The 26890-nt window shown below is 31.8% G+C and overlaps 1 protein-coding gene across 6 annotated transcripts in view; it reads left to right on the forward strand.

Moving 5' to 3' along the window:
• The window catches only part of Gbe1 (1,4-alpha-glucan branching enzyme 1), a 253379-nt gene that overhangs the window by 156226 nt on the left and 70263 nt on the right, over nucleotides 1-26890 (forward strand). For all 6 annotated transcript variants that reach the window (XM_048803507.1, XM_048803508.1, XM_048803505.1 and 3 more), the window contains 5 exons: nucleotides 10413-10528; nucleotides 12996-13123; nucleotides 17873-17971; nucleotides 22972-23082; nucleotides 25091-25262. In XM_048803507.1, coding sequence (XP_048659464.1) covers nucleotides 10413-10528; nucleotides 12996-13123; nucleotides 17873-17971; nucleotides 22972-23082; nucleotides 25091-25262 — 626 coding nt within the window. The remainder of the gene's footprint in view (nucleotides 1-10412; nucleotides 10529-12995; nucleotides 13124-17872; nucleotides 17972-22971; nucleotides 23083-25090; nucleotides 25263-26890) is intronic.

Raw genomic sequence — 26890 nt, forward strand, 5'->3', positions numbered from 1 at the left:
CCACCCACCCACCCCCGACTCCCATTATGGGTCAGCATCCACTTATCAGAGAGAATATTTTGCCTTTGGTTTTCGGGGATTGGCTTACGTTGCTTAGCATGATATTCTCCAACTCTCTCCATTTACCTGAAAATGCCATGATTTTATTCTCTTTTAATGCTGAGTAATATCCTATCGTGTATATGTACCACAGTTTATCTATTCATCTGTTGAAGGGCATCTAGGTTGCTTCCACAGTTTAGCTATTGTGAATTGAGCTGCTATGAACATTGATGTAGGTATGTTACTACAGTATGCTGATTTTAAGTCCTTTGGGTATAGACCAAGGAGTGGGATAGCTGTGTCAAATGGTGGTTCCATTCCAGGTTTTCTGAGGAATCTCCATACTGCTTTCCATAGTGGTTTCAACAATTTGCAGTACCACCAGCAATGTATGAGTGTACCTTTCATTCCACATCCTCATCAATACTTACTATTGCTTGTATTCTTGATAATTGTCATTCTGATTGGAGCAAGAGGAAATTTTAGAGTAGTTTTGATTTGCATTTCTCTAATTACTAGAGATGTTGAACAATTTTTCATATATTTGTTGATTTATTGTGTATTGTCTTCTGAGAAGTATCTGTTCAGTTCCTTGGCCCATTTATTGATTGGGTTATTTATTTTGTTGGTGTTATGTTTTTTGAGTTTTTTATATATCCTGGAAATTTGTGCTCTATCTGATGTGTGTGTAATAAAGATGTTCTCCCACTCTGTGGGCACTCTCTTCACATTATTGATTGCTTCCTTTGCTGAGAAGAAGCTTTTTAGTTTGAATCCATGTCATTTATTCTTGATTTTATTTCTTGAACTTCCGGAGTCTGCTTAAGAAGTCAAGATCTGATCCAACATGATGAAGATTTGGGCCTACTTTTTCTTCTATTAGATGCAGGGTCTCTGTTCTAATTCCTAGGTACTTGATCCACTATGAGTTGAGCTTTGTGCATGGTGAGATATAGTGGTTTAATTTCATTTTGGTGCATATGAATTTCCAGTTTTCTTGACACCATTTGTTGAAGAGGATATCTTTTTGCCAGTGTATGTTTTTGGAGCCTTTGTCTAGTATGAGATAACTATATTTATGTGGGTTTGTCTCTGTGTCTTTTATTTTGTACCATTGGTCTACGTGTCCATTTTGGTGCCAGTACCATGCTGTTTTTGTTACTATAGCTCTATAGTGTAGTTTAAGGTCTGGTATTGTGATGCTTCCTGCTTCACTCTTCTTGCTGAGGATTGCTTTAGCTATCCTGCTTCTCTTATTTTTCCATGAATTATATGTTTTCTTTTTCTATTTTTATGAGGAATATTGTTGGGATTTTAATTGAAATTGCATTGAATCTGTATGATGCTTTTGTTAGTATGGATGAACCCCAGTTGATCACGGTGTACTATCATTTTAATATGTTTTTGTATTCAAATTTTCTGAGTTTTATTGAGAATTTTTGCATCTATATTCATCAGGGATATTGGTCTGAATTTTTCTTTCCTTGATGTGTCTTTGTCTGGCTTAGGTATCAGGGTGACACTAGCCTCACTGAATGAGTTTGGAATGGTTCCATCTTTTTCTATTTAATGGAATAGTTTGAGGAGAATTAGTATTATTTCTTCTTTGTAGGTCTTGTAGAACTCAGCTGAGAATCTGTCTGGTTCTGGGCTTTTCTTGGTTGGTAGGCTTTTGATGGTGTCCTTTATTTCATTGCTCAAAATTGATCTGTTTAAATTGTTCCTGTCCTCCATATTCAGTCTGGGTAGCTCATTTTTCCTCTAGAAATTTGTCAGTGTCTTTATTTTTTATTTTATTGGAGTATAAACTTTCAAAATATTTTCTAATTATCTTCTGTATTTCTTCGGTATCTCTCATGATATTTCCTTTTTCATCATGAATCTTAGTAATTTAAGTTTCTTCTTTCCTTTTTGTTAGATTATCTAAGGGTTTATCAATTTTATTTATATTTTTAAAGAACCAGCTTTTTATTTTGTCAATTTTTCAATTTTGTTCTTTTGTTTCAACTTCATTGATTTTATAATCCCTGATGTTAATTATTTCCTGTCTTCTACTTTTAGTGTTGATTTTTTCTTCTTTTTTCTAGGGCTTTGTGATGTAATGTCAGGTCGTTGTTGACTTTTTCTTCTTTTAATGAAAGAGCTCAAGGCAATTAACTTTTCTCTTAGCAGTGCCTTCCTAGTGTCCCAGAGATTTCAGTATATTGTATCAGAATTCTCATTTACCTCTAAGAATTTTTTTAATCTCATCCCTGATGTTTTCTACTATACATGCATCATTTAATAGCATATTATTTAGTCTCCAGGTGTTGGAGTAGCTTCTATTTTTTTTTTTTAATTTTACCATTGATGTCTAATTTCATTTCATTATGGTCTGGTAGAATTCAGAGTACTATCTCTATTTTTTTTTTTTTTTGTATTTGCTAAGAGTTGCTTTGTGGCATAACATATGGTCTGTATTAGAGAAGGATCCATGCGTTTTTGAGAAAAAATGTTGTATATATATATATATGTCAGTTAAGTCTAAATATTGAATTATTATTGAATTCTATAATTTCTTTGTTTAGTTTTCATTTGTAAATCTATCCAGTGGTGAGAGTTGTGTGTTAAAAGTCACCCAGTATTATTACGTTGTGGTCTATTAGATTCTTAAAATTGAGAAGGGTTTGTTTGATATATGCAGATGCTCCGTTATTTGGGACAAAAATATTTATGGTTGTTATATCTTCTTGATGTGTGATTCCCTTAAACAGTATGATATCCTTCTTTATCCCTTCTGATTAACTTTGGTTTGAAGTCTACTTTATCTGACATGATGATGGAAACCCCTACTTGTTTATCTGGTCCATGTGAGTGGTATGTTTTGTCCCATCCTTTCACCCTTAGTTCTCTGGATACCTTTTCCAATAAGATGAGTCTCTTGAAGGCAGCATATTGTTGGGTCTTGCTTTCTAATCCAATTTGCAATTCTGTGTCTTAATTGATAAGTTTAGGCCTTATCAACTAATGTTAAACTTAATTGATAAATTTAACATTTAGGGTTATCATTGAAATTTGGTTTGTATTCCCAGTCGTTTTTGTTTGTTTTATTTTCTTAGTTGACTTGATCATATTTTCCTTTAGTGTAGTTGCTCCCCTTGCTGATTTTCATTATTGGTTTTTATTTCCTCCTCATGGAATATTTTGCTGAGAATGTTCTGTAGTGCAGGCTCTCTAGCTGTAAATTCTTTTAACTTTTTTTTTTTTTTTAAATGATGTAAGGTATATATTTTGTCATCAAATCTGAAACTTAATTTTGCTGGATATAAGATTCTTTGTTGGCATCCATTTTCTTTCCGAACTTGGTATATGTTGTTCCCGCATCTTCTAGCATTGAGAATCTTGGTTGAGAAATCTGCTGAGATCTGAATTTGTTTCCCCTTATATGTAATCTGAAACTTTTCTCTTGTGGCTTTTAAAATTCTATTCTTATTCTGTACGCTAGGCATTTTCATTATAATGTGCCTTGGTTTAGATCTGTTGTAATTTTGTACATTTGGTGTCCTGTTCTGGTATTTGATTTTCCAAATCATTCTTCATGTTTGTGAAATTTGCTGATATTATTTTATTCAAGAGACTTTGCATGCCTTTGGTTTGTATCTCTTTGTCTTCCTCTTTCCTGATATAGCTTTGATTTGGCCTTTTGATGTTATTCTATAGTTTTTGAAAATTCTGTTCATGGTTTCTTACCGTCTTCACTGTGTGGTCAACTTTATTTTCAAGAGTGTATATTTTGTCTTCATTGTTTCAGGTTTTGTCTTCTAAGTGATCTAGTCTGTTGGTAATGCTTTCTATTGAGCTTTTTTATTTGGTTTATTGTTTCTTTCAAGGATTTCTGTTTGTTTGTTTGTTTGTTTATAATCTCTCTTTCTTGAAATAATCTTTTGCTACCTGTATTTGCTCTCTTATGTCTTTGTTGGAATGACCAATTATTGCCTGATTTGTTCTCTTATGTAATTGTTTGATTTGCAGATCATTTTAATTATGTACATTCTGACCACCTCCTCTGACATTTCATCTACTATGCTGTCAATGAATTCTGTTATTTGTATCATCTTTATTTGTTTGGGGGTACTTTTCATGCTTTCCATGTGTCTTCCCTTCTAGCCATGTGGATCTGAGGGTATTACCGTTTCTACCATAAAATCTAATAGTGTCCCTATAGGTTACCAATGTCTCACCTTTAAGGGGGAGATCAATCGTAACAGCACCCAATGCAAATGATATACAGTCTTAAACAAAATAGCTTCTATTTAGACTATTACAGTTTTATAATAATAAACAGGAATGATGTTTCCAATTATTATCTACAGATTGTTATTATTATCTACGGATTCTAATGGTGGACAGAGTGAAAAAACGAGGTGTATAGGGTGTGATGTTCATGAGATAGTAGGTAGGAATATAGAGGTAATTAGATCATAGGAAGAGTGAAAGATGAATCAAAAGAAGTTGGCTGTTAATAGGAGAAAAGAGAAAAAGAGGTGGCCCAGTACAAGGCTCTTCCCTGCCTCTTCAATGAAATGGTGGCTTTTAGCACATTATATCTGTCATTATATCTGATTATCCTTGCTTGCCAAGAAAATTTGGCTGTGTTATATTTCATTATAAAGTTTATTGGCAGAATGTGAGACAACCAACAGATTTCTTTTTTAATTTTAGGGATATCTCCCCAAATCCTTAATATTATAATTATCTACGTATGATAAAAATTTTCTTAATAAATTCTCACTACTTGATTACAGGCTGAATATCTCAAACATCTAGATCAATTTGAATTCTGATTATTTTGATTGCCCCAAATCCTTAAATGTACATATTATCATCAATGTATTCAGTTTCCCTATTAGACACCTGTGATTTAAACATTTTTAGAGACTTATTATTCATGAGAAAGTCAGGTACATTTCAGTACATTTTTCTGGATTTTAAGGACTTTATTTAAGCTTGATAAAATTAAAATGGAAATGAGCTTATCAATTGGGCAATATGGATTACCATATTAATTCTTAATTTCTATATTAATAATTTAAGATAAAATGTTAATAGGTTTATGGGTTACTTCTAATACATTTTCATGGTGACTGTTGAGGTGTATATTTTTGTATCAGCATCTAAAAGTTAGCTTCTGACTCCTCCAATTGTTTGCACATTAGGCTTCCCAGTGGTTTATAAGGATAGGCTTTAAAACTTTATGTCAACAGAGAAACCTTAAAATCTGAGTCTTGCCTTGTCTTTTTGAATGCACCAAAGTAAAACTATGCTCTTAAATCCTGCTTTATATTTTTATGGTGCTCTAATCAACTGGATATATCAACAGTGTTATCGACTATATGATGACATTTTGAGGTAGAAAAAGTAAATTGCGTTTTTTATTGTACCCTTTGCCAGACATTTTCATACTTCGACTCAAGGCAAACCATTCAGTTGAGATGATTCTGTTCATTTATTACTAGAGAGCACATTGAGCAATATTTCTAATTCAGTCATACTTTGAAATACATCATAATTCCTCTTCCTCACAATTCCCTAAAGAATGAAAAATGGAAACTTATGAGTACTGAATTAGAAAATTATGAGAGTAGAAACAGTATTGGATATCTTTCAAAAGTATGTATTTTTACTGGTGACATATTCCTTAAGCTTGTTCTAGTGTTCCATATAAAAGGCAAATCTTAGATTCAGTGAACAAGTTCATTCATGTATGTGATTCATGCTTGCATTGCTCATGTGACTATGCGGGAAGAGGGTAGGGTGAAGAACAGAGTACCTCACCTGGATGTCCTTCCACATTTAGATTTTTAATGTATATTTAAGATTGCTCTGCTTGGTTTTCAGATCTAGGTAGCTCTTAGATAAAATGAAGTGAAAAGAATTATTTTTTTCCTTCCATAACCCAGTAACATACAAGTATTTTATAAATGTCTAAACAAAGGTAGGCTCTGCTCTTTTGGAGGGAAGAATAAATGTAGCATGACTAAGATTGCTGTCCTGAGAAATGTCTGCCTTCAAGATTGGCCTGTGGCTATCAGCTGTAAACTTACATTTTGAAGTGTTCTCCCCCATTCCTTGAACTAATAACAGTGGTTCACTGTGCTGAGTTATTTGTACAAACAATGTAATTATGATGAACTTCCTTTCGGGAGTCTAGATTTTGGTATATACTAAGGCAGAATGTGTGTGGTAAAAATTTACCAGTAAAACTCAGGAAACCAAGTCTTCAGTGATCTTCTCTGGTAGACAACATTTCACAAGTGTTGGAACAGTTTGTTTTCGGGGAAATTAAGTGTGTTCTGTATGAGTCAGAACAGGGCCAGGAGGGGCCTCTTAAAAGTTTGCATGTTGATTCTTCCAAACTTTGCCCCATGTACTTTTTTACTTGCCGATTTTTTATTTTATATTCTTGTGTTATTATAAGTCTTAGCCATGAACACAATCATATGCTGAATCTAGTGAATTTCTCTAGGGAATCAGTAAAGCTGGAGGTGTTTTTTAGGATTTCTGGCCCAGCTTTCTCAAAATTTGAATTCAGAATTCAGTGATTTGAGAGAATACATTTATATAATAATTAGAAACATTTTCTACATTATGTTGAATGTTTACATATTATAAGAAGTAGAAAAAAGAAAGTTACATCTTTATCCAATAGTAACTCTTTTTTTCACCTTTGAATTCTGGATTTTGCTCATGCAAATACCCATATGTATGGTATGATTATTTCATAAACTCATACCTCAGTCTTTCTGATTCTCTGTCTTGGTAGATTTCTAATGAGCAAATATACTGACCTGAGTACAATCAGTCCTTGTTTTAAAATTAGTTTCACCAGGCCATGGAGTTTAAAGTGAAATAGTTTGTCTAGATTTATCATGATGATGATAACAGACACAAAATTTGGACCAAAGAAATACTGGAATATAGTTTATTATTTATTATTTCCCTGGTTTCTTGCTCTGGTAGTTTTTTTTTTCCTTATAAAACAAAGGTTATTTATTTACAAAGTGTTACCCTGATAAGTCTAGTTATTTTTTATTTAACGAATCCTAATAATCTAGTTTAATGAAAGAATTAACATTAACTTTTGCCTTCCACTGCTTCTACTAACTTTAAAATGTTGGAGGTGATTTTTTTTTCCCTGAACCTATTTTCTGAAATTTTGTTTAAAAACAAAAACAAAAACAACTTTTTAGATTCTGTTTCTTATTATGTTCTGCATAGTTTGCTGTCCTCTAAAATGTGGTATATATTTATTCCTTTCTTCCCTTTTTATGAAGGCCACATCTATTTTTTTGTTAATGATTTATAAAAATATATTAAATATTTTGATAGCCACAGAAGTTTGATGTATTTCTTTCTGTCAGTTTAATCTTATGATGATTTGTTTTAGATTTATGATTTTTCAACATTATTTCAGGTTAGAAGTATTTTGGAGATCTAAAGAATAATATTTAATCCATTAGAAATTTTTAATTACCTACCATGGGGTCAGTATTGTCTCTTTTTTCTAGTTTTCACAGGAATTTTTTTTTTTCATTCATCCAGCCAAGAATGTCTACTCACATAGTTACACCCCAAATGTATTTTTTTAACGTTAAAAGCAGTTTTGTTATTCTTTTTGTTGAAGAAAGAATAATATTTCACTAATAAGAATCATTAGGAGTTTTATTCCTCCTTTAATCAAATATGTAACATTGGGCAATACTTTCTTTTCAGTAACTAAATTCACACCATTTCCTTCTCTTTGTTGTTGAATTATAACTTAATTCTCTGGTTTCCCTTTTGCTTTATCTTTGTAGATATTAGAACAGAGTTTTTAGATGTGAATCTCTGTCTACCTAGAAACCATTCAGTCTGTGATATTTGTGTTAAGGAATTGACTGCTAATGTCCACACATGCAAGCTGGTGATGTAAATGAGTAAATACAGTTAGAATAAGAAAATGTGGACTGACAGGGACTGTGAAGAGCTAGAAGATACCTATTCTATATAGGAATTCAAACTGAGAAATTTAAAATACTCTGCAAAGTCCAGCAAAATAATCATGCATATCAGACAATGTAGGGATTCTGACCATGGAAATATCAGGGAAGCATTCCTCTGATGAGCAAACTCCTGGGGGCAGGGTAACAGGCACCCTGTTTCCGAAGCTTAGGATGCTCTGCAGTTTCTCCTAGAAACTAGTAAAATAACTAATACATGTGCAGTGTCTAGCTGCTGTGCCAATGCTCTGCATGAGGAGGCTCTGTGCTAGAGTCTTATCAGCCTCAACCTTGATCTCAGGCACATAGCTCCTGAGAATAAAGTAACTTGCTTGCCAGATAACTACAATGTTTCACCAAGCCCTTGTGCTACTGGACCTGCCTACCTAGAAGTAACTTCAGACAAGGGACTTCCTTTGAGAGCTACACAAAGCTCCTAATATTGCATATTGTAACTGTAGAATGTAACTGAAGAATAAGCAGCCTTACTGATACAAGAAATAATAATGTACTATTGATGCCAGTGACCTATTGATATAAATAAAGCTGGCAGCTTGGCCATTCTGCCATCTTTCCTGCCCCTGCATCTTGTCTGTGTCTCTTTTAATTTTCCTTACAAGATAAGGCTCAGGGACAACTTGTGATCTCTGATTTATATATTTAGATCTTCATTTATCAATCCAAGATAACTTAGTTAGCATTTAAGCAAATTTGTTCCTACCCTAGGGTATTTTTGGCTAAAAAATATCTTTCAGTTTACTTTTTGAAAGTAAAATATACCCTATTAGTCCATGGCCAAATTAGAAAACTGTGTATGTTCTTTTCAAAACACTGTTTTTCAAGGGTTATTGACATGAAAATTTATGTCTCTTTTTTATGATTTTTTTCCCCTGAAATTGTTATATTGCAGCCTTGGTGCAATATAGACATATGTATGGGGACAGGGGACACACAGGAAGCTGTGTGCCTCCCTTTCAATTTTGCTGTGAATCTGAAATGTCTATAAGAAATAAAGTTTAATAATAAAAAAATTTAGAAGTATACTAATTGGATATCCCTACACAAAAATAGAGTAATTTTGATCCTGTATAGTTGTAACCTACCTCTTTGTATTCATTTGTTTTTGTTTAACAGAAATTTCCCCTGTAAACCCTGGGAAATGTGTATTAGTAGAAACATAAGCAAATTCTACCCTAATCTTTGCTTAATCTAAAAATGTTGAACCTCCAGGCCCTTTTTTCTTATCTGTTGGACTGCTTCCATTTCTGTTTTTTTTTCCTTCTCTCTTTTTAGAAAACTTTCAGTAAGTTTTTAAATCTTAGTGTAGCTTTTTTAAAGCATCTAATTAGCAAAAACACTCATCTTTCCTCAAAGTTTAGATTTATAATTCCGAAGTTGATTGTGATAACTTAATCTCCACTTATGTCAGATTGTTCTTTAATATATGGAAGGCTTAAAAAATACATAAATTTCAACTGGGTTAAAGATTTGTGTACACTATTACAGCATTGTCATTAAACTAAATGAGGTATTAAAGTCTTAAAACCACAGTTATAATAAGATAGAGAACTCAACCATAACTGTACAACTAAAGAAAATACTAATTGATGATGCCCTCTTTCCAATTGTCCGAAATAGACTTGTTTCATGGGGTGTTTTTAATTGAGTTATACATTTCTTTGTTTTCCTTCTGTTTTTATGGATGTGGAGCTTTTTAACTTGCAGAACTTTCTACTTTATTAAGCATGTGTTTTTTGATAATTAAGTTTTCTTTCTCTTTTTGGGCTCTAGAAAACAACAGTCTTGTGAATATAATATTGCTTACCATGTGGGAGAAACTAAGTCTTTCTTTTATTTATTCTGAATTATATCTGTTGGTAATGTAAAATATTTCAAGCAATAATCAAAAACACTGATAATATAAATGTGTATTTTTTGAAAAAAGAAAAAAATCACTTCTGAAAAATACACATAAAATTTTAAACATAATTAATGCACATATTTTTGATCACTGTTATGTAAAATGACCATTCTGGCTGCTGGCAACACAGCATTGAACAAGACAGAGTCTCTAATCTTGGAATCCACTTACAATTTTTTTCTCATTTTCCTCAATTTTTCTTATATATTAAGTGACTTATTTTTAGCTAAAATAAATTTGATAGATTTCCTTTGAAATGAATTTCATTAAACAAATGAGATATTATTTGTTAGTTTTCTGGGGTTTGTATGCTGTGTTCCTGAACATCATGATTCTTGAAACATATTTATAATTTTATTTACTACTCTTAACAAAGAATATATAATGAGGAAAACACTGTTTAATAAATACATATTTCTTCAATATTTTAGCTGGGAAGTTTTAAGATTCCTTCTGTCCAACATAAGATGGTGGTTGGAAGAATATTGCTTTGATGGATTTCGTTTTGATGGTGTTACATCCATGCTGTATCATCACCATGGAATGGGTAGGTAGTATGATATATTACCCATGTAGTTAATGATTTTACTTATTGTTTATTTTCTTACTGGAAGATAATAACCAGGTCTGGGGTTCAGTTACAGAAACTGCAATACCCATTGACTTTTAGTTGTTCCATTGTGTGTATATTCTTTTTAATCACTTCTGACACATTTTGGCAAGAAATAGGGTATACAAGCATTTGTAAGTAAATAAAAGATAATGGTTTCCTTTATAATACATCTTCTTAACATGTTAATTCTTATCATGTAGCTTTAAAAAACAGTTAAAGGAAACCATTTATTACAAAAGCCTCAGGATATGGACATGACAAATTTACAATGAAAAATAACACAAAAATGATAAACAAGAACATTTGTGAAGGCTTAAGATTTTTTGGATATTATACATTGAAGAAAATAGGTGTATTAAATATAGATTTACTCAGTTCAAATTAAATTGTAAATTTATGAATTATAAATGTTGATCAGACCTTCATTTTAAAAATTGTGCAAAGTGGGATCTCAGTATCTTAATCTCTGAATAGATAATATAATTTAGATAACATGGGCACCTTTATAAAATTGCCAAATGCTCACCAGCAACAATAAAACAAAGGTAGAGAAAGTTTAGACTGGAAATCTTTGAAAACTGGCTACTAAGAAAAGAAACATAAAGTTTAAAGAGTACCTTCTTTACTCTCAATCATGGTGCTGCCTCCATGAAATGTTTGCCTGGAAGAAGTTGAACCTACAAAACACACTATATTCCATTTGTATCTATCCTCCAGTTTGGGGAGAAGGTTATTTTGAGAACACAAAGGAAAGCATGGCAAGAATTTAAAAAGATCAAATCCTAGCATATAACTCCCTCTGGTGAGGGCAGGACATACCCAGGGAATTGTGGCTTTGGGAAAATGAACCAAAGTTTATTTTCATGGACAAGGGATATGCTTTTTATCAGTAAAGAGCTCAAGAAATGTAAAGGAAAACATTCTGATTACTTAGCATATTTTCCCCCTTGGAATGAGAAAAGATAGAAAACAAACCTTGAAACTGCACAGCAAAAGAACATATAAGATACCATAAAATATGTGATAATTAACATTAATACAGTATTTAATTTATAAATTCAGTGATACAGAGAAATTTCTCAGAAAGGAGATGGAGATTTCTAGGAAGAAAAAGTAATTCTAGGAAGAAAAAGTAATTCTAGGAAGAAAAAATAAAAAGGATGAATAAATTACTGGATTCATATCTATTACCAGAAGCCATGTCTACAAAATTCTTAGGAAAACAAATTAAATCAAAAAAATAAGAGTAGAATTGTCATTGCCAGGAGTTGGGAGCTAGAGGGAATGGGGGAATTTTGGTCAAAGGATATAAACTTATCAGTATAAGACAAATTTTAGGGGTCTAATGTAAAACATGGTGACTATAGCTAGTACTACTATATTGTCAAACACACACATGTTAACTGTTGGTAGAGATGAATATAATTAATTTGTGGTAATAAGCATACCTATGTCAAATCATTATCTTGAATTTGTCTATTTATTTTTGTCAACCGAATATTTTAAAATAAAAAGAATGATAGTATCAAAAAAAAGAAATATGGTAGCTGAATTACTGTTAAGGTCTGAACATGAACTTTAAGGAATAAAACATCCATAATTATATGTCAAAATATCTCTCAGCGATCAATTCTAACAATGAAAAAAAAAGAATCAAAATAAAAGAACTTAGATATAGGGAAGTAAGGGTAGGGGGACTGGTACTAAGCACTGATTTGAATTATAAAAATAAGAGCAAACTATTGAAATAATCAAAAGTAAATGATACAACTCCAGTAACTAAAATACACTACAATCTACCAAAATTAGGAGATGAAGGAAAGGAGGTAGTAAGGTGTTTAATTATAATCTATTTGTCATCATAGGAAATTCTGTATTATGTAAATTGAAGCACATATTTAACATAGTATTAAGCATTATATCTTAATTTTGTAATGACTTTCTTCTTCTTTACCTGAAAGGAATCTATTGTAATATTGGAATCTAACATTAATATTTTCTTGATGTGACAGAAAATGTATCTAAAATTTGAAATTTAGAGTTCCTTTCAGTATCATTTCACTGCATTTTAAATCATAATTCAGTTATGATTATATGAAATCTTAAAATTTGTTGTTATTTGGTGGTGGGTATCAAACTCAGGGTCTCCAGCATTCTTGCAAATAATTTACTTCTTGAGCTACAACCCCAGACTTCTTCCACCTTTTTTTGTCAAACAAAAATTGATTTGCAAGGTTTTCTGGACTCTAAATGTTGACCCAGGTACTTTTCTGCGTTAGTACATTTGCTGATTGCAAAATTATCATTATACTTTGCTACAGTACCAAAATTCATATCAATTTTAGGTACTTTATTTTATTATGTCAATATAATATATTCCTATTGATTTTCCATTCTTCAGGTCAAAGTTTTTCAGGTGATTACAATGAATATTTTGGACTACAGGTTGATGAAGATGCCTTGACTTATCTCATGTTGGCAAATCATTTGATTCATACATTGTATCCAGATTCCATAACAATAGCTGAGGTAAAGCTATATGATCGCTTATCTTCTGACCCCCTTTAATATAGAGCATTTTGTTAGCTTATAGTATTTGAGTGATTAATTTCATGTTGCTAAAAATAACATAAATGAAATTATACCCTAACTATAGTGCAGCTGTCTTGTATGGATAGTACATTATGCAAAATTCGCTATTTTCCTGTTAGGGAACAATATACACTAAATACTTGTCACCATTCCATTGTTAAAAAGAAAATGCCAGTTGTTACAAAGTAAAATATCCTAATGAGTGGACAGGTCCTTTCACCCTGAGACCTTCTACAGAGAAAAAATTAAATATTAATGTGCGTCTATTTCTTTCTTTATGTTTTTGGTTTAATTACTAGAGATGGCATGGATGGCTGCCTACAAGCTTCTCTGAACCCTTCCTTATTCTGATGCGATTACCTTTCTTGTTTACGTTATTGCTCTCAGATTGCCAAATGTTCACTAGTTATTCATGATTACTGAAAGTTCATGATTAACTGTCCCAAAGCTGCACTGTAATGATATAATTTGGTAGATGCATAATTGACAATTCCCCTCTTGGTGATAAATGTGATAAATTAAGAAGTTTGTTAAATGCTTATGCTAATTTAGATTTAGTACTAAAATCCCCCTGGTTTTCTGAGTCCTCTAAGTAGGAATTATTATTAAAATTGAATTTAGCATGTTAAAACTGTTCTATACAAGTGTAGTGTTGGACACATAAAAATAATAAGGCTGGGTTTATTTTTTTTATTGGTTGTTCAAAACATTACAAAGCTCTTGACATATCATATTTCATACATTAGATTCAAGTGGGTTATGAACTCCCATTTTTACCCCAAATACAGATTGCAGAATCACATCGGTTACACATCCACATTTTTACATGATGCCGTATTAGTTGACTGTTGTATTCTGCTACCTTTCCTATCCTCTACTATCCCCCTCCCCTCCCCTCCCATCTTCTCTCTCTACCCCATCTACTGTAATTCATTTCTCTCCTTGTTTTTTTTTTCCCTTTCCCCTCACTTCCTCTTGTATGTAATTTTGTATAACCCTGAGGGTCTCCTTCCATTTCCATGCAATTTCCCTTTTCTCTCCCTTTCCCTCCCACCTCATGTCTCTGTTTAATGTTAATCTTTTCCTCCTGCTCTTCCTCCCTACTCTGTTCTTAGTTGCTAATAATAAGGCTGTGTTTAAAAGAGTCAGAATGAAGGTATATTTTTATAATGTTGGCATTTAGTAGTTAGTCTCCTTTTTTATGGTATTATTTGTTTAGTCTTTTTGTACTCATATTTTCTGAAAACCTAAAAAGACCAGTAGTGGTATGATTTTTTTTTCTTTTTTGAATTTGTTCTAATTAGTTATACATGACAGTAGAATACATTTTGACACATCGTACACAAATGAAGCAAAACACACTACTGGTGTGACTCTGCACCATGTACAGTAGTGGCATGATTTTATCATTTATCTCTATATACAGAAAAGCTTTACTTCCTTCAGGCCTTTTGCCTTCCGAATATCCTTGGGGAATATAGTGAAACTCCTGAAATAAGTTCTCATATAGTATTAAAAACAAACCTAAAACTATAATTTAGACACCCAGTATTAATTCACACTCTGTACCTACCTTCCATACTCTGTACATTTGACCATAGCATTTAAGTCTGGCTAATACTTGTACTATAAAATACTTAATGTGCTGAATGTTTTTTAATATCGATCAGAGTGTATTTTTAACTTTTGTTTTTTCTTTTATATAGTATGTTAATTTTATCCATCAAACATCAAAAAATTAATTATATTGTCAATTATATTGTTGCAATTCAAAGCAGAGATATTATATATGGCAAATTACTACAAACAATTAACGACAGAGCAAATCAAAAGGGGGCTAAAGAAAAAGAAGCAATTATTTAATACATGAAAGTTAAAATTGTTACATTGATCTTCCCATTTATTTCAAGTAAAATAGTTTCATCATCTAGGGAGCTTTTGTCTGATTATCAGTGTTTCTACCAATGAAACTTTGAGACTTTAGCCTACTTTATATTACTTGCTTTCAGATTTTTTTAAAACAAGATGTGTCTTCAATTTATTCTACTTAAATTGAAAACTACTTCAGTTTCAATACATCACTTTTCTGTCTAGTGGGAGTCTCTTCAAAATGTAGAATTGATCCTCATGAACTTTTTTTGTTAAGAACAGAAAGCAGTGTATCGAATAAGTAATGTAATTTTATATAAAGTCCTATATTAGAAATATGAATTTTTATATGACAATTATAAAATTGAAACCCCTTTCTTTCTAGAATATATCTGTGTTTCTACACAGTTATTTTATTAATTGAAAATTTTTTGATTGAATTTCCCCCTCTGGAATTGTCATAAGTGCTTTTTAAATATTAAAAAAAATAGAAATATTTTAATTTAATTAAAAAACATAGCCATTTTCGTATGTCATATCAATAGACATCAGCTTTTTGTATTTGGAATGTACTTATTTTGGTCACTTTTATATTTACCTTCTGTTTTCTTTAATTTTTTTTTTTTTAAATATTGGGGATTGGACCCAGGGATACTCTACATTCACAGCCCTTGGTAATCTACATCCACTACCCTTTTTATTTTTTTGAGATTGACCTCTAATTTGCAATCCTTCTTCCTCAGCCTCCAGATTTACTAGGATAACAGGTGTTTTCTGTTGTGCCCAGGTTCTTTAATTTTTTTAAAATTATACAGGGCTATTACCCAATGTTTCTGACAGTCAGCGTGCTCTGGTTAAAACCCTTTAGGATTCCAATACCAATATGGTGCCAGCTGTCTGATACATATATTTAGATAATGCTTATGAAGTGAACTGAATATCTATAATATCTGAAACTCTAACCTATATTTTGATAGATATAATTTTTAAAATATCTTCTATTGACCACTTTTTTATTTAATAAATTACAAAGAACTATGCTCAAATAAAATACTCTTGACAAATAAATTATTTTCTTATGGCTGTTTCTCACCATCTAGTATATTTACTTTCTCTTCCATAAGAAAATAATAAATTACCTTGTGAGAGCCTAGAGGTCATGTAATTATTTTATCCCTAGCGTTTCTGTGGGAAGTGTTTAGGGATAATATTGTAGAAGCAGCAACATTTAAGCTATCTCAGAGTTCATAGCATATGATAAACTTTTATAAGAAATAAGAATAAAGATGCAAAGAATAGTTTGGACAATGACATTTATAAAAAAGCTTGTGAAAAGTGCAGGGAAAAGTAAATATTTCAAAGTAGTCAAAATATTTAGTACTTGAAATTAAATAGTAGGAAATCATAATGGGTAGATATTGAATCTCTCCATTTCTGTGAACTTTAGTCAGTTATCACAACTATATTGCACTGTCACCTCATGAAAATGTGTGTGTGTGTATGTGTATTTAGGTCATAGATTATGAATCCTCAAATATCACATATGATTTCTTATTTATCTTCAAGTTCCTCCATATACCTTTACTTATTCATTCAACAAATATTTGTTGAAGATGTATTTGGACCAAATACTATTTTATTATTCTGGGGTTTTGGCATATACAAGTAGATCAAAACAGCAACAACAACAATTCCTTGCCCTTCTGGATTATATATTCTTAAATAGAGTACAGCATCAGATAATTAAATAGTAAATTATATAGAAAATGTTCAATGATTGATTGCTAATTGAGTCTGCAGCTAAGGAATTTGAGTTTTCTATTGTTTTAAAATATATTTGTTTTAAAATAATTTGTTTTAAAAATTTATTAAAGGGTAACAATAGAGTGGACTCTCCCATAAGATATAAATTTGTAGAAAGAGAAAAGAGATAGGGAATTCTGTTTGTGAACTTAATGGTCTAGGTAAGCAGTAATGAAGATTATATAGGATTGTGGCTGTAGAAATGAAGCAGAGCAAAAGGATTTATTTGAAAATAGTAGAAATCATAGTACTTAGCTCATATTTTGCTATGTTTGTTATAATAATATCTTTTGTTACACCTGGGTCCTTCCACTTACTTTTAAAACTCTTTTTTAAATTAACTGATTATTTATAGTTTCATTTTTCCCATGACAGTAGAAAGACTGTGAAAGGGTTGATATTTGAGTTCTTTTTCACCATCAATAAATCTCTTGCTATTGAGCTCCCTTCACCTTATTAAATTTTTGTTTCTGTCCCTGTTCGATGAAGAAGTCCCACTAGCTTGTCTTGAAAACCCCTTCCAAGTGTAGCCCAGTATAATGAAAGCTTCATGCTTCATGCTTTATTGTCTAGCTCGCTATTTATTTCCTCAGAAGCTAACACAGACACACTCCATGTCAGGCTATATATGAAGAGAAAGAGTATAACAGATATATGCCATGTGTATTTTTGTGTTTGATAAAAGCATTAAGTAATTGAAAATGTTTCTAAGAAACCATGTTTTAGCAAAATAGTTTCATTATTTTGTGTTCTCAAGATGGTGCTAGGGAAAATAAGAAAATACCCTCATGGGACTGAAGTTGGCTGGAGTGACAACACTGAACAAAAATCTTATTCGTCAATGAGACATCATATCACAATTTTATCTATGTTTACAATGGGGTTACTAAAACACTACCAAAATATATGCCATTATTTATTGTTTTAGTTTATTGGCCTAAATTTTACTGTCAGGAAAATATTTATTACAAGTGTGAGTAAATTAACTGATAATACTAACATATTTCATTTTAGGATGTATCAGGAATGCCGGCTCTGTGTTCTCCAATTTCCCAGGGAGGTGGTGGTTTTGACTATCGATTAGCGATGGCAATTCCAGATAAATGGATCCAGGTAAGATTTCATGTAAACATTTTTTCCTGTGGATGCTAGGTTGATTTTTTTTTCCTGAATCTATTTCTTACTAATGATCATTAGGTACATTAGAATATTAAATCCTCCCATTAGGGTATCTATTCATGTGCTTTTTAATAAGGTGGTTCTCAAACTTTAAAATTAATACTGTTAACTATTCACATTTCTGTTATTCAGTCAAGGGAAAATATGAGTAATATAGTGTTGGCTGTATAAATGGAGACTTGCATTATCAATGTGATTGTGTGAAACTTCTTTGCTCAATACTTAAAATGCATTGAACTTTATCAAAGGATTCATTTCTGTCTTGATATCAACCATTAATATAGAAGTTACTCCTTACTTCCCCCTGTTACTTGCTTCATAGTTTGGTGTTTCCTCAGCAAATTTGTATACATACATATTCCTTCATTCAGCATTTGAAAGTTCTTACAGTTGTCAGACACAATGAATAATTCATGCATTTTACTTTATACAGTATTTCTCAATGCAATTTTATTAAATTTAATGACAGTTCTAGTTGTTTTGGGGTTACACACACACACACACACACACACACACACACACACATATATATATATATATTTATTTATTTACCTAAAGGACCAAAGTTATTATGTAAACTTAGGTTTGATTCAGAATATTTTGAGTGGCCATGTATATGAGCATGGGCTTAATTTGTCTAGTGTCAGTCATATATATCTATATAAATAATCATAGCTTTCCTCTAGTAGGGGAATGAACTGGTTCTATATGATAAGAGTAGGAGAAATCCTTAACTTTATATCTGAAAACCATAGAACCTACTCTGATAGATGTGACTTTTGTATTATTTTACTGTCTTTCTATGCCCCCAGGGGATTTATGCAGTGTACATCTGTGATCTTAAATCACTACCAATATGACTTCTGCTTCTCCATTTGTAATGATTCTTTATACAACAGATTCAAAAGCAAGGATTTTACAAAGATTTGTTAGAAATCAAGCAGGCCGATGACTGTTCTGGCTTTAATACATTAAAAGACTTCCTTATATTTGTTATTTTTAAAAAATGATGTCATTTTTAAAGTTCTCACCTTGATATAAATATGGTTATCAGTTCTCATATTTTACTAGTTATAGACTTCCCTACAGACTTCTTTCCCTTATAATTGCCAAATCTTACTTGTTAATTTCTTGCTGAAAAGCTTTCACCAATCTATGTGCAGATTAAAGAATATTCCAATGTGTACATGAACCTAGAATTATTTCCAACATAATCGTAGCTCACAGTAGGATATATTCTTCTTGGAATATTTATGGCGTTTTTTTCCACAAATCTTTAAATTTACCTAATAAACGTTTCAATAGTGTGTGTCTTCAAGGTACTATTGGTAGTAGGCAGAGTATCATACAAATGGGGAAAAAAGGTGTCTTTCTATATATGATATATATGATCATTTCTTCCTTCCTGGATTATAAATATTCTGAAGACTGATGTCAACTTCTATTTTATGAAATTATTTAAAAATCTTTTTCATTGCCAAAGTGGGGACTTTAGTTAATATAAACCTAGAGAGATAAAATGATATATTTTTAAACATCCTTAGCAGAGTAATTTTCCTCTTATTTTGTATCTTGTGCATTTTAGAAAAAAATGAATGATGGTTATTCCACCAAATGATAATAAAACATGCAAGAGTATTAAATCGAATAACATCTGTTTTCAGAATATATGTGGCATGTACAGTTATTGACCCATAGGATATAAGATTAGAATGCTAGATCTCATTTGTTTTTGTTATTGGAACACAAGTTATGTTCTATTTGTATTATTTTATAACCAGTGATTTGGAATATCATTCTGGTTTAATGATTTGTTTAAATAAATAATGTAGCTAAGGTTTTAAAATTGAAATAATTGTATATTCACTTGCAGTTATAATATAATACTTCCCTCAACACAAGTTACTTCCTGTTGCCTCTTATACCACATCTCCTTTTCTTTTACCCACAGTCATTGCTAAACCTCTGGCAATTACTTACATGATCTACATTTCTTTAATTGTTTTTCAATTCAGTGTGTAACCTTTCTGGATTGACACATTCACTTAGCAAAATTATCTGGAGATTCATCCACATTGTTGGCATGTATTAGTAGTGAATTCCTTTTTATCTCCAAATAATATTCCATACTATGAATATTCCAGTTTGTTTAACTATTCATCAAAAAACATCTGGACTGTTTCCACATTGTAACTATTATGAATAAAGCCCCTATGAATGTTTATGTACAATTTTTTTATGTGACCATAAGTTTTCATTACTATGTGATAAATGATAACAGTGCAATTACTGAGTCATGACAGTTGTACATTTAATTTTTAAAGAAACTGTTTCCAGAGTGACTATACTATTTTGTATTCCCACTAGCAACTTTTGAGAAATCTTTATTTTATTTTTGCCATTATTGTTTTGTCTTTTCATTTTTTTTTTTTTTGGTGGGGTGTGTATGGTGGTGGGAGAGTACCGAGGATTGAACTAAAGTACTCGACCACTGAGCCACATCCCCAACCCTATTTTGTATTTTCTTTACAGAAGGGTTCTCACTGAGTTGCTTAGCACCTCGCAGTTGCTAAGGCTAGCTTTGAACTCATGGTTCTCCTGTCTCAACTTCCCAAGCTGCTGGGATTATAGGCTTGCATCACCATACCCAGCTCTACTTTTCATTTTATTCATTCTAGTAGATGTGTAAATACTTTGTCACTATGGTTTTAATCTGTATTTCTTAATGAATTAAGATGGTAAATATGTTACACGTTCCTGTTTGCCTTCTGTATGCCCTCTTTGGTAAGATGCATATTTATGTCTTTTGACCATTTTCCAATTGGATTTATTATAGAGCTTTAAAGGTCAAGTTTTTGTTTGTTTTTTTATTGAGTTTTAGACCTCTGGTTTTCCAGTGCTTTTTACTAAATATTTGTGACAGTATTACTTTTTATAGTTAAGTCTATGATCTGTACTGAGTTATTTAAAAAAATATAATCTATTTTGGGATTATCTTTGTGCAAGATTAAAAATCTTAGCTTGATTTAGCCTAGGATTTAATTTATTTTCCTTGCATGTAGATGTCCATTTCTCCCAACATCATTCGTTGAAAAATCTGTCCTTCCACTAAGTTAATTGCCTTTGCGAAAAATTAGTTGAGGGGCTGGCAAATGCTAGAGTATTTACTTAGCATGTATGAAGCCTTGGGTTTGATGCCCAGGACTGCAAAAATAGATAAATTAGTGGGGCATATTTGTGTAGGTCTACACATTAGTTTCCTATTGTTATATGCAATTACCACAAACTTAGTGGCTTAAAACAACAGAACTTTATGCAGTTCTGTTTGTCACAAATCTAAAATACGCCTTGCTAATTTAAAATCAAGGTGTTGGCAGCGTAGTTTCTTTGGGAGGCTCCAGGAGAGAACTCATTTTCTTGAATTTTCTAGCTCCTAAATTCCACTTCTATTCCTTGACTTGTGGCTCTTTCTTCCGTCTTCAAAGCCAGCAGGAGAGCATCTTCAAATTTCTTTCTTACTCTGACTCAAATTTTCTGTTTAGAAGGATCATTTTCATTACATGGGCCCATCCAGGTAATCCAGGATAATGTTCCTATCTCAATGTTCTTAACTTCAATTCATCTGTAAATGTCTGTAAAGTAATATATTCAGAGATTGTGGGATTTGGTTTGTGGACATCTGTGGTAACACTTATTCTGTCTGCCATGGTCTTTCTGGTGCTTAATGACTGCAATGACTAGATAAACAAGTGTGTACTCTACAGAGTATTAAGTCAGCAAAGGAAGACACAAGCAAAATTTCTGAGAATTTGTCTAGAAATAAATTCTTCTTACTAGAGATTCATCCATATTGTTGCAAGTATTAATAGTGCATTTTATACTGAAATTGATACTTGTTTTCAATTTGCAGTGTAACAGATTCCACACATTTAACAGCCTAAAACCTTATTGAATTATTTATCTCTTTTTTTTTTTTTTTTTTGGAGTTTATCTATCATAGTCAAAGATCACACTAACATGTGATGTAAGGGGATTAAATAGAAGGGAATAGGAAGCATGTGGGCCATCTTAGAATTCTGCCTAAAACAGAATCTATTTGGCACTGAATAGAGAAGTGGATCTTTAGAAAGAGTATGTTGAATAAAAGAGAGAGATTATATTTAGGATATAACCTTGAGGAACATATGTAGAGAAAAAGAATTTTCAAGATGTCCAGAGTGGTGGAAAAAATAAAACAAGATTCACAGTGGTAGACCAAGAAATAGAATTCTTGGGAAAGGCAGAGGATCCACAGTGTCCTGTACAGCAAGTATTACCTACGAAGGAGCGATTACTGACCCAGGAGGCAACTATGAGATCTTGGTAAGGTCAATAGCATCAAAACAATGTTATGGGGTAGAAGAAAATGAAGTGGAAACAAAATCAGTGTGATCTATTAAGATGATAATTATTTTATGAGGATTAACCTTTAAACTTTGAAATAATTGTTGTTTCAGTTATCATTGTTTAAGAATGGAACGATACATTCTTCCTGCTAAAAATTTTTCATTCAAATCTAAAAATGTACAAGTGTATTTCTTGTCTGTGAAAGTTACAGGAAGACATTTTGTGCTACAACACTGTACTTTGGGCACTGGTCACATGGTAGCACTTATTGCAGGAAAGAAGAGTGGCAAAGATCCTGAAGTATTATAAACCTATCCAAAGAAAAGCAAACCACACACTCCAGCATATATCCTTTATCATTTTCTGTTAAATATTTTGTACAAAATTGATTTCAGTAAAACTTTAAACAATGATATTGTTTCTATGTGGATTAGGTTTTATCTAAAAGTCAAATAATGTGAACTACATAATATAGGCACTCAGATTGAGATTTAAAATAAGATAAATAATGGTTTACTCAGAAGTTTATTTTTCTTTTTTATGTATAGCTCATTAAAGAATTTAAAGATGAAGATTGGAATATGGGCAATATAGTATACACTCTCACAAATAGACGCTACCTTGAAAAGTGCATTGCTTATGCAGAGAGCCATGATCAGGTAAATGAATTTGTGTATAAATTTATTTCTCTCTCTCTCTCTCTCTCTCTCTCTCTCTCTCTCTCTCTATTTATCTTATTATTTAAATATAAAAAATTATAGATAAAAATGAGGCAACAAAATTTTTTAATTTCTGAAAGTATATTAAGAAAATGGAAACTAAAACAATAAATTTCTATGTTGTTTTAGACAAAATTGGCCATTTGATATACAGGTTTCTCCTGTAATTGTTAAAAGTGTAAATAGAGTAGGGACTTAGGGATAGCTATAAGGTCCAAGGATGAAATATATCTGCTGCCTGTTTTTGTAAATAAAGTTAATCTGTGAATAAAGTTAATTTGAATACATCCATGCTGATTCATTTGTATATTTTTTTTGTTCGGCCATCGTAGCAGGTTTGAATAACTGAGAGAAAATGGTTTATAGTGTTTAAAATATTTATTGTTTGACCTTTTACAGAAATTTGCTAACCTAAGAAGTAGGTTATCCTAAATTTTGCTCCTTTTGAATTGGGACAGTGATTTTTTTTCAAAAACAAAATACACAATATCCTTGACCATAAAACAGATGAAATAAATGCTTGTAAAAAATATCAGTACCCAAACTGGAAAAAAATATATTAGTTCAAGGGGTGGAGGATTATAAGGAATGAGAACTTATCCCCAAATATGTAACATAGTGAACAAGGAAAATATACACAAAAGTTATTTCTTTGTATTGCAAACTGCTAGAAGTTATAATACAGTATAAATTCCCAGCATGTTAATTTTGTATGTTTAAAAGATTACATGACTGGAATAAGCAGATAGAAGAAGAAACTGATAGGTTTGTTTTTATAACTTTCTATCGGGTCTTTAAAGAAACAGATTTCCTAAGAATTGTTTTGTACTTGAAAGATTCATGCCAGGCCTTGTGGCACACATTTGTAGTCCCAGCAACTCGGGAGGCTGAGGCAGGAGGATCACAAGTTTCAGGCAGGTTACAAAAATAAACTTAAGCATATAAACAAATAATTCAAAATGAGTAGGAAAGACAAATAGTGTAAGAACTAGCACTGATTAGTGCTATAGATCTTGTAGTAGTACTTTAAAGGAGTCATTTTTATTAAAATAGGTTAGTGATTTAATAGGTTTGTAAGTGAATTTGTTTTCTAAAACTGAAAATAATTGTAATAGAATACTAAGATTGCAGATTATCTTCTGTTGCACATTTCACTATATGTTATTGTTTTGTTGGTGATGAATACTTTGCTGTTTTTAGCCATGAAAGGTTCAGATTGTTAGGAGGCCTCCCTTCTGCTACCCAGAACTTTTCTGAGTTATCTATTATTCTCTTTCAGATAAAACAAACTAAATGTTGGTTAAATGGCAAATACAATGAGAAAGTAAATTTATATTTAAGAAAAATGGCAGAACGAATCAGTGCAATATACATATAATGTTATCTTAAGTGTATATATAGATGATTTTTTAGAAACATATCCATTGTTTCAGAATCAAGTCTTTAAAAAAATCTATGTAATATTCTTGCCATTATTATAAATGTGTGTTTAAGAAAAACTTTTTTTTAATTTTTGTTTTTGTAATTGTAAATGGACAGCATGCCTTTATTTTGTTTTATTTTTACGTGGTTCTAAAGATTGAACCCAGTGCCTCACTCATGCTAAGCAAGTGCTCTGCCTTTGAGTTACATCCTCAGCCCCTGTTTAAGAAAATCTTAAACATCAGTTCAAGTGTAACAAATGTTCATGTACCTTATCATGAGTTTTTTCAAGATATTTTAAAAATAAGAATCAATCTTAAAACAAATGTATAGATCTCTAAGTTATTTTTACCAGCTCATGTTCAGCATAGAAAGTAACTATTGGAAAAAATACATGAAATTAATACTAATCCAAAAACCTTTCCTACAATTGTTTTCCCTCCTGTGTAGCCTCATGTTCCAGTGTAAATCACTGATGCTTAGTACCACTGCTCTTCATTTATCTCAGTAACTTTTATTTCTGTAGGCACTGGTTGGTGATAAGACACTGGCATTTTGGTTGATGGATGCTGAAATGTATACAAACATGAGTGTTCTAGCTCCTTTTACTCCAGTTATTGATCGTGGAATACAGCTTCATAAAATGATTCGACTCATTACTCATGCACTTGGAGGAGAAGGCTATCTCAATTTTATGGGTAAGTGTAAGTTACCATTCTGTGTTTGGAAAGTTAACTAATATTATATATCACATAAATCTTGTAGAACATACTGATTTAATATAATGTCATGCATAAATTGAAAAATTAAATTATTTTACAACTACTATTACACATGATGCAAAACCACACTCTAAAAGGTGGTATTTTATTGAATATTTCTGACAACAACTATGCTAAACTATTTTTTCAAACTGGAATTATTGTTCGGATTTTAATCATTCTGAGTTTTATTATTGCTGTGTGTTACATTAAACATAGGTAATATGTAGCAGTTATGTAATAATATATTAAATCATTATTAGTAGTCTTCTTTGAGGTAATTGTCCACATGAGACCTCTGTCATAAATGTGAAAATTAAGGCTCAAGAGTATTGTGACAAGCAAAATATTTTTTAAAATAGCAATGAATATTTGAAGGACATTATTATCTGAAGGATGTTAAATGATAAAACAGATATTAACTAATATATTTTTGTATTCTATTTGGTCAATAACAATCTTTTTTAACATTTGAATTTTAGAGGATTTTACCAGCTTTTAGGCTACAGAGAAACAAACTGGAAAATGTATACAGTAAGCCAAGTTATTATTCTATGACAAAAGCCTCAGACCATTTGGTTTATGCATTTTTGTCTGAAAGTTTTCATATGAAGTCTCAGCCTTTTTTAAAAATTTTTAATTGTAGATGGACACAATACCTTTATTTTTTTTTTTAATTTATATTTATGTGGTGCTAAGGATCAAACCCAGTGCCTCACACATGCAAGGCAAGCACTCCTCCACTGAACTACAACCTCAGACCCTGGATTTTTACAAGTCTCTTTTATTTGCTAACTGCAAGTTAGGAAGACAAGTCCAAGAAATCTTATGTTGGATTTTACCTATACTACTGTACCTTTGAATATATTGCTCTCTTCTCAGTGTTGCCAAAATTTGTTAATACTCCTGGCCTATCAGGAAATCACCTTCCTGACCTAGGAATCTGCAGCCCATCAACCAAGTACCAGGCCAGTTTTCCTGGATGGACTTGGAACCTTAACCATAGTCAGCACTGGTTCCATAAAAGCAACTGGTCCTATCTTGCATAATTGTATCAGACTTCAATATCACCATCACAGTAAGGCCTTGGCTGCACAATAAATCTCTTCAAGTATATTCTTGTGAAAATTTGGACTCTATGAATACTTTAGTCAGATTTTTCGCTGCTCTAATAGGACCCAATCAGAACAACCATAGAGGAGGAAAAGTTTATTTGAGGGATTGTGAGAGGACTCAGTCCAAAGAAGACTGGCCCCATTCCTTAGGGCTTAAGATGAGGCTGAACATTATGGCAGAAGTGTGTGGCATAGGGAAGCATCTCACATAATGATCCAGAGAGAGAGGTCTCTACTTGCCAGAAGCCACACCCTAATTCCCACTTCCTCCAGCCATACCCTACCATTTAAGTTACCACTCAGTTAATGCCTATCAAGGGATTAATTCACTGATTGGTTTAGAATCTTATAACCCAATCTTTTCTCCTCTGAACCTTCTTGCATTGTGTCACAGGTGAGCTTTTGGGAGATACCTCATATCCAAACCATAACAAATAAGTTTGTCAAATA

Source organism: Marmota marmota, unplaced genomic scaffold, assembly GCF_001458135.2.
Source record: "Marmota marmota marmota unplaced genomic scaffold, marMar, whole genome shotgun sequence".
Classification (NCBI taxonomy): Eukaryota; Metazoa; Chordata; class Mammalia; order Rodentia; family Sciuridae; genus Marmota; species Marmota marmota.